This window comes from Labrus bergylta, chromosome 2, assembly GCF_963930695.1.
Source record: "Labrus bergylta chromosome 2, fLabBer1.1, whole genome shotgun sequence".
NCBI classification, from domain to species: domain Eukaryota; kingdom Metazoa; phylum Chordata; class Actinopteri; order Labriformes; family Labridae; genus Labrus; species Labrus bergylta.
In genome coordinates, this window is record NC_089196.1 from 28,062,669 (window position 1) to 28,070,627 (window position 7,959).

General features: G+C 42.7%; 1 protein-coding gene across 1 annotated transcript; it reads right to left on the reverse strand.

Moving 5' to 3' along the window:
* Nucleotides 1-268: 268 nt before the first annotated feature.
* On the reverse strand, nucleotides 269-6,645 carry LOC110001162 (actin, non-muscle 6.2). Its single transcript, XM_029281812.2, has 9 exons — nucleotides 6,493-6,645; nucleotides 4,640-4,764; nucleotides 4,417-4,545; nucleotides 3,353-3,463; nucleotides 3,006-3,090; nucleotides 2,647-2,808; nucleotides 2,331-2,522; nucleotides 1,603-1,784; nucleotides 269-862 (listed from the first exon to the last, which is right to left on the reverse strand). The coding sequence occupies exons 2-9, from the start codon at nucleotides 4,760-4,762 to the stop codon at nucleotides 719-721; spliced, it is 1,128 nt and encodes a 375-aa protein (XP_029137645.2). The 5' UTR covers nucleotides 4,763-4,764; nucleotides 6,493-6,645; the 3' UTR covers nucleotides 269-718.
* Between the last annotated feature and the right edge of the window lie 1,314 nt (nucleotides 6,646-7,959).

The following is a 7,959-nucleotide window of genomic DNA, read 5'->3' on the forward strand; positions in this document are numbered from 1 at the left end:
GAAAGCCCATTAAAGACTTGCTTCCTTAAAACTTAAATTATTAAAGGTCACTTTTCAACCAGTATAAATATGTCTCAGAGCTCCCAAAAACATGTGTGAAGTTTCTTGTTCTAAATCCACTCTGGATGGACTACTCATAATTGGGGGGTTTGTAGACAGACTGGAGACACATTAGTGTGAGAAACATATGTGTGACCTCAGCAGTGATCGAAGTTAACATAAACTTTCAAATGCTGGACATGCAAGCAGCAAAATGTCAACAATAAGCTCTAAACATCAAATGTTGGCATTTTATTGAGAAAGTAAACACTCATGATGAGTATGGGTACAGCTCAACTCTCAACAGAATCAAGAGACAGAACGAACAAGGAGAAAAGCAGAATGTTGATATGCAATTTACTGCATAGGGTTACCGGGGGGGGGGGTGAAAAAGGTTTTGTGATAATACTGTTTATTTTCTTTGACCTTAATCACCAGGAGTGAAAACTGAGCAGGAATGTGGTCAGAAATGTTACTCAACTTTGTTGGTCGTTCAGTTGCTGGGGATCTGCAGTGTTGGGACGTTAAAATGCAAACAGTCGCTAGACTCATCTTGTATGTGGCATCACACATATCTTAGTCTGTTCACACAAGATAAACCAGAGACATTTGTAGTTGGATGGAACAGCTGAAAAGCTTGGTAACTTCTCGGCTGGGCTTGAGGAGGACGTCGTCGGGTTTAGAAGCACTTGCGATGGACGATGGAGGGGCCGGACTCGTCATACTCCTGCTTGCTGATCCACATCTGCTGGAAGGTGGAGAGGGAGGCCAGGATGGAGCCGCCGATCCAGACAGAGTACTTCCTCTCAGGGGGAGCGATGATCTGGAGGAGAGGGGAGAGAAACAGGTAAGAATGGAGGCATCCACACTAAATATACAGCAGATTACATTTGTTTAGTTTATCTTGCACAAAGTATCAGACAAATTCTAATTAAACGAGTGAGAGAAAAAGCTTTAAATGAAGTTTCTAAACCCTGATAAAGCATGTTCCCTTATTGAAATATGCTTAATGTACACATTTTCTCAAAGTATAACCACAGCACGCAATACCATGATGCAGATTTATGACATCACATCTAAATGCCATTTCAAGTTTGTAAGCATCTCATTTTAGGCTCTTTTAACACTGTAGATTTGAGCAGCCTGCTGTGCCTTATTGAGTGTTTAAATTGCGGTATAAAATACTTTTCCATATTAGACAGTTTCACTAAATTCTATCAAAGATGTTGCCTTAAATTTCTAGAGAAAGACACATACAGAAAAGAAAAATCCATCAGTCCCTTAAATTTAAATAACCTAGTTGGTCCACTGGGGGCAGCAGAGCCTACGTTATTAGAGGAATAAAACCTTCAGGCTGAACTTGCAGACTAAGGAGCTGAAATTAACTCAGACCAACATTTATCAAAGCTGTACCCTCTCCTGAAATATGGTGAGTTGTCCTTCACTGAGCCATGGACTTTGCAGTGTTGCATGTACACAACACTTCAGAGAAACCTTATTGTTGTATCGCTGTGTAGTGACAGTAAAGGTGTTCAGATTCTATGTGAAAACACAAATCTGTACCTTGATTTTCATGGTGGGTGGGGCGAGGGAAGTGATCTCTTTCTGCATGCGGTCAGCGATGCCGGGGTACATGGTGGTGCCTCCGGACAGCACGGTGTTGGCGTACAGGTCCTTACGGATGTCCACGTCGCACTTCATGATGCTGTTGTAGGTGGTCTCGTGGATGCCGGCAGACTCCATTCCTAGAAACACAGAACCCAAAAGGAGAGTTTAGTCAAATGTTCAGGTCAACCTTTAAGCTCATTGAAGAGCAACACTGAGGCAGGATAACAGAGTCTTCAAGCTGTTCCAACTACAAAAGGTCTGGTTAATGTTGGTCTCAAAGTTCTGTTTTTCAAACCATTCTGTGGGCTTTCAGTGATTGTCGTTTTAAATGCCTGACTTTGCAGCAGCTCTCATCATAAGCTGCAATGCAACTTGTGATGTTTTGAGGCTTTTCTTTTGAACACATCCACTGTAAAGAATGGGACAAATGGGTCCAATAAAAATACCTCTTGGCCGAGCGAGCTGTAGTGCAACCACTAAATCATACTCTGATATTTGTGCCACATCTCATATCCACAGGGATCAGTATTTTGAGAATAAGGAAGTAAGTTGGACATGACAAGAAACAAGGTCAAATTTGCAGAAAAATGTCAGTGATAGTGAAAATTACAAGGTGGGGGGGGGGGGGGGGATTGTGAACCCAACATGGAAACATCTCTGCCTCATGGATGTCTTTTACCCACCGATGAATGAGGGCTGGAAGAGAGTCTCAGGGCAGCGGAACCTCTCGTTTCCGATGGTGATGACCTGCCCGTCAGGAAGCTCGTAGCTCTTCTCCAGAGAGGAAGAGGAAGATGCAGTCTGCATTTCCTGCTCGAAGTCCAGAGCGACGTAGGCAAGCTTCTCCTTGATGTCACGCACGATCTCACGCTCGGCTGGAGTTCAGAGCAGGGAAACATTTCAGCGTTAGTTTACTGCAACCATTCAGTAGTTTCGTCTGTATCAAAGTTAACATTTAGAGTCTCTAGAGAATACTGAGCAAGGGAGTAAAACTCATACCAGTGGTGGTGAAGCTGTAGCCTCTCTCGGTCAGGATCTTCATCAGGTAGTCTGTCAGATCTCTTCCAGCCAGGTCCAGACGCAGGATGGCGTGAGGCAGAGCGTAACCCTCGTAGATGGGCACAGTGTGGCTGACACCATCACCAGAGTCCAACACGATACCTACCAGACAAGCAGCGCCACATTACAAGAGGAAAACACTGCAGTTCTTCTTATGGCCACTAGATGTTGCTCCAAGGGAACTCAATACTCAATGAAAGTGCTTTTTAAAGAAAGACTTCCTGCTGAAAAAGCAAACTAATTGACACCTTGAATGTTAAAGTTTTAGAATGATGTTTGCGGTTGTGTCGAGGTCTCACCTGTGGTACGACCGGAGGCGTACAGTGACAGCACGGCCTGGATGGCCACATACATGGCAGGACAGTTGAAGGTCTCAAACATGATCTGGATTAAACAAAACAAGAATGTGTCATCATTTCTGCTCTGAAAACTGAAGAAACACACATCCTGTGGGTCAGTTGACTCTTTAAATAAAACTGAGTACTGAAAGTCAGGAAAATTATCAAACTTACATGAATTACAAAAAGATAAAGGGAAACTAATGTGCAGGTGTTAAACATCTGAAACATAAGGGCAGCTTATGATCCACCTGTAGGATCACCGTCAGCATTAATCAGTATGTGTGGAGCTTTTGTTTCACACACACCTGTGTCATCTTCTCTCTGTTGGCTTTGGGGTTCAGTGGAGCCTCGGTCAGCAGGACGGGGTGCTCCTCAGGCGCCACTCTCAGCTCGTTGTAGAAGGTGTGATGCCAGATCTGCAAGACAGGAGAGCGATTTATTCAGTAAATAAAATAAACACGCACAGGACAGTCCGAGTGTGGCTTTGTTCAGCCGTCTGATATCTTCAGTGGAGGGGAAAATAACCAGAGTACTTCTATAAGCAAATGTATTTACATGAGAGCTTGTTGATGCATCCATTTATGTGAATCCAATAATAAGTTTCAGCTTCTACAACAACACATGACGCATAAGATATCATTTTTCAATTACGTCTGAGGCACAAACTGTATCACAAAGGGTTTGTTCTACTATTCATAACACCTTTTGGGATCATTCCCATCCCCATCACGAGATATTTTACTTCAACCTCCTGTGACGGAATTTCAGGTTGTCGCATTTGGCGCTCCCCCCTTGGACAAAGTGTAATAATGATCTCTTTGCTGATTTATAGCTACACATGCCAATCGTGTTCTCAAACAAAAAAAAGTGAATCTTTATCTTGAAAATTGTTTATTTCACCAGGTTCATGTTGATTGCCTCATCTGGCAACAAGCTTTAAAAATAACTTTAGAGAAATAAGTCATCTTGTTGCTGAGGAGCTCATTTGCTTTCAAAGTTCATAGAAAGATCAGCATTAACATCAGTCTGTTTCATAACTAAAAACACCTCACACGAGCTTTGAAGCAAATATTCAATTTATAAAAAAAGGGGGAAGTTCCGCTTCAGTTCATCCTGATAAAATCATGTTGATGATTCTGATCAATGATCTACAAATCTAACCCGTACATTCATTCATGCACGTGATTTGTGTGTTTTTAAGTCATGTCAAGTAAAGTAAATAATACTAATGTAATGTAATGTAAGTAATGATAGTTTGACTAAACACTTCAGCTCTAAGACTGTTTCACAGCTGAGCTGGATGTTTATTTGGTCTGCAGGTGTGTGTGTGTGTGTGTGTGTGTGTGTGTGTGTGTGTGTGTGTCTTCACCTTCTCCATGTCGTCCCAGTTGGTGACAATGCCGTGCTCGATGGGGTACTTCAGGGTCAGGATTCCTCTCTTGCTCTGGGCCTCGTCTCCTACGTAGCTGTCCTTCTGTCCCATTCCTACCATCACACCCTGCACACAACAACACACACGTTTACAGTCACATCACGCTGCATGCATCCGTTTTGACTTCATGGTGATGCAGGTGATATGCAGCAGTATGTACCTGATGTCTGGGGCGACCCACGATGGAGGGGAAGACGGCACGGGGGGCGTCGTCTCCGGCGAAACCGGCTTTGCACATGCCGGAGCCATTGTCGACAACCAGGGCAGCAATATCATCATCCATGTCTGAAAGGAGAGATTTATATTACAGTCATGATGTAACAACTGGCTTTAAGGATCGTTTTAGGCTCACCGTGTTTACATGATGGTCTCTACATTTTATATCCTTACTGTGACAGTTCAGAGACAATATGACACTTTGAGATTTTGCACAGATAGAAAACAGAGTTAACGCTGCAAAGGAACGGCTGAAGAGAAATCCATGTCCTCCCTCTAAAACCTGGAATCAATGCAGAGACTGGTCGCAGATATTCATTTGGGGTTTACAGCAGGAAGTGGCACCGAATTTTTGAATTGGAAACGACTGCAGGACAATCTCGTTCATGCTTTCAAGGAACACTCAAAATAATCCTGAAACTAACCCACAAGTGACATGTGCCATCGTTGGCAAAATTCTTCAAAAAAAAATCTCCTGAGATCAGAAAAGTTTATCCAATTTGTATAGAAACAAGAGGATAGGCAACCTTTCCAGCAATATTATGAAACAGTGTCGTGTCAGGATTTCCTCACGAGTGGAGCGTCTCAAAGTGATGCAACATCCTGATGGAGAAAGAGGAAGTTGTGGTTGATGTGGCAGTAATGTCTCATAACTGGAGCACACTGATTGCGTAACAGGTCACAGTGTGGCTGCTCTCTTGATGTGTAATTACTTAATGAGATGCCTGATTCTTGTTTCAGTTTAATTCACATCCTTCCAGCGGGCGACACTGGAATGACTTTTTCTCTGGGCGTGGCAGTTTGTCTCCTACGTCTTCCAACCGGAAAAACCGACTTATGTAACCTTGTGTCACGTCGCCTCAGGACATCTCCAAACAAGTCGAGGCAGATCAGAACACCACTCCTCTTTAAGCAAACCAAACACCGTCTCTGCTGTGCCACATTTATTTTCTTAATATCCATGCGGCACCCTTTTTCTTAATCACCTCACAGGACTTGAGTCTTTGTGTTGTTAATAAGATGCAAACTGTTCTTACAGAACGTTTAGTTTTAATGTCTGAAACTGTAAAGTGTCTGAAGCTGAGAGGAGCTGCCCCGCCCTCAGGCCAGTCTCACTCATCCGCTGACAAAAATAAATCAGCAAATACCACAAACTGCAAAGAGTGAGAGAAAGGAAGTAAACATGTATTCTAAATCCTGCCATTATGACTTATTACAGCTGATTAAAGCTGCTTCAGTCCTCATCAGGATGCACTTTGGCTTTCTAGAGCAGAAACTAAACAATTCAACTTCTCTCCTTGTAATTAAATTAGGTTAAACCGCAAGAAAAACATGCTTCAAATACGAGTTTAGATCCTTGCTGACATATATCAGTGTTCAGTTATTCCACATTCCTGCCTTAAAGTGCAGTTTTGTCCTTTCAACTAAAACTCAAGCTCCAAGAGAGAAATGTTGAGTGTGAGGACACATCCTCTGACATGCAGAGATGTTTTCTGATTCCCGGATCTTATCCTTCTCCCTGAAGTTAACCCTTCATGAAGAGGAAACGCCCATTTTCTGTGCTTTTATTCCAGACTTCAAAAGAACAGTTAGCTTGTGTGGGGTTTTAAACGTTTTCCAAGATGGTGAAACTTTGACATTTCTGACGCAAAATAATGCATTTAAAAGCTGAAACATGCCGCCATCAGCTGCTGTCAGTGTTGATGAGACTGATCAATAAATCGGTATCCTCCAGTAAAACTCGAGTGTAGCGATTTAATTTGTTGAAATGGTTTAAATGTCATAGGTGGGTCTTACCTGGGCAGGTAAGTCTCGGGTGGGTCTGTCAATGAAGTCTTGCAGGTGAGCTCTGCCTCAGCTGTGCTCGGTGAATGCAGCATCACCATCTTCACAGCACAGGTTTTATTCGCGCTCGCGGGACTGCTGGCATTGTCCATAAAAGGTAAGGTTCTGTCAGCTGAGCCTCTCATTGGTCCAGGTGAGCAGGATCCCTCACATTCTCTCAGCTCGCGCCCTGATGGGCTGCAGCAACTATCTGTCAAGGGGTGGGGGGCACGCGGGGCAGAGACCTGCAGAAAAGAGCCTGCGGGGTTTCAACCGAAAGCAAGGAGCTCGAGGGTTGTGATTGGCCAGTCAGACCGGAAAGTAGAGCACAGATTGAAAAGCTTCTGCGGAGGAAAAGGCAGAATAAAAATATTTATTCTGAACAATGAATACAAGTCATATCATTTTCTTTCTGCTGCGTGTTGAAGTTTTAGTCTTTTCTTCTCTGGCTGATTAAAACACTTCTGCTTTGTTTCAGTGTAAAATGAGATGGATTAGTTTAGTTCAGGATGACAGACAGTTCAGGTTATGTAAAGCAGTTTCTCCCTCTTTGATTGCTTTACATTGAAGTTAGACCTGTAAATCAGACTGTATGTGCTACATTAACACACACTGAATAATTGTTATTTGTCATTTTGCACATCTTACTCTTACATATAAAAATAGCATTCTCTAATGTTTGTATTTTTTGATTTGATTTTGTCTTATTTTAGTGTTTACGTGTTGTTTACTCGTTTTATTCGAGTTCGGTGTTCATTGTTTTTTTGCTCAAAGTCCTCTAACCTACACTGGGAATAAACCATAATGGACAAAGCCTGAGTGATGTCACCAGTGGTGTAGTGCCGGGTATACACATGTATACTTATTTTTCAGTCTCCACAGGGTATACCCATTTCTAAATCTCCTCAGATTCACACCATTAACTGATGACTGATAATATTCAGGAGTATGCTGCAATTATTTTCCTAAGACGGAGAAGGGATGACCCTCCTTTCTCTGTCCAACTGGATACACACTGACATGTCACTGTTAACACCAGAGGCTGTTTATCCTCTGCTGGACGGGACACTTCAAAAAAATATTCGGGGTATGAACTTCTTCAGGTACTACTACACCACTGGACGTCACCCGTCTGTTACTGTCAGATTACATTAACGCCTACTGGACTTGAGCATTTATTGTTTGCACTGTTGTGTAACTTTATACTTGAATGCAGTGGTTCTCAACTAGTGGGTCGAGGAGCCATTTTCAGTGGATCGAAAAGTGTCATAAAGTCTATGAAGCACCTCTCAAACGTTTTGTTTTGATCCATTTCTTTGTCCCTTCATATGTTTTTTTGTACCATCTTTGGTCCAAACTGCCTGACTCTTCATAAAATAAATCTCCATCCATCCATTTTCCTTCGCTTGTCTGAGGTCGGGTCGTGGGGGCAACAGGTGA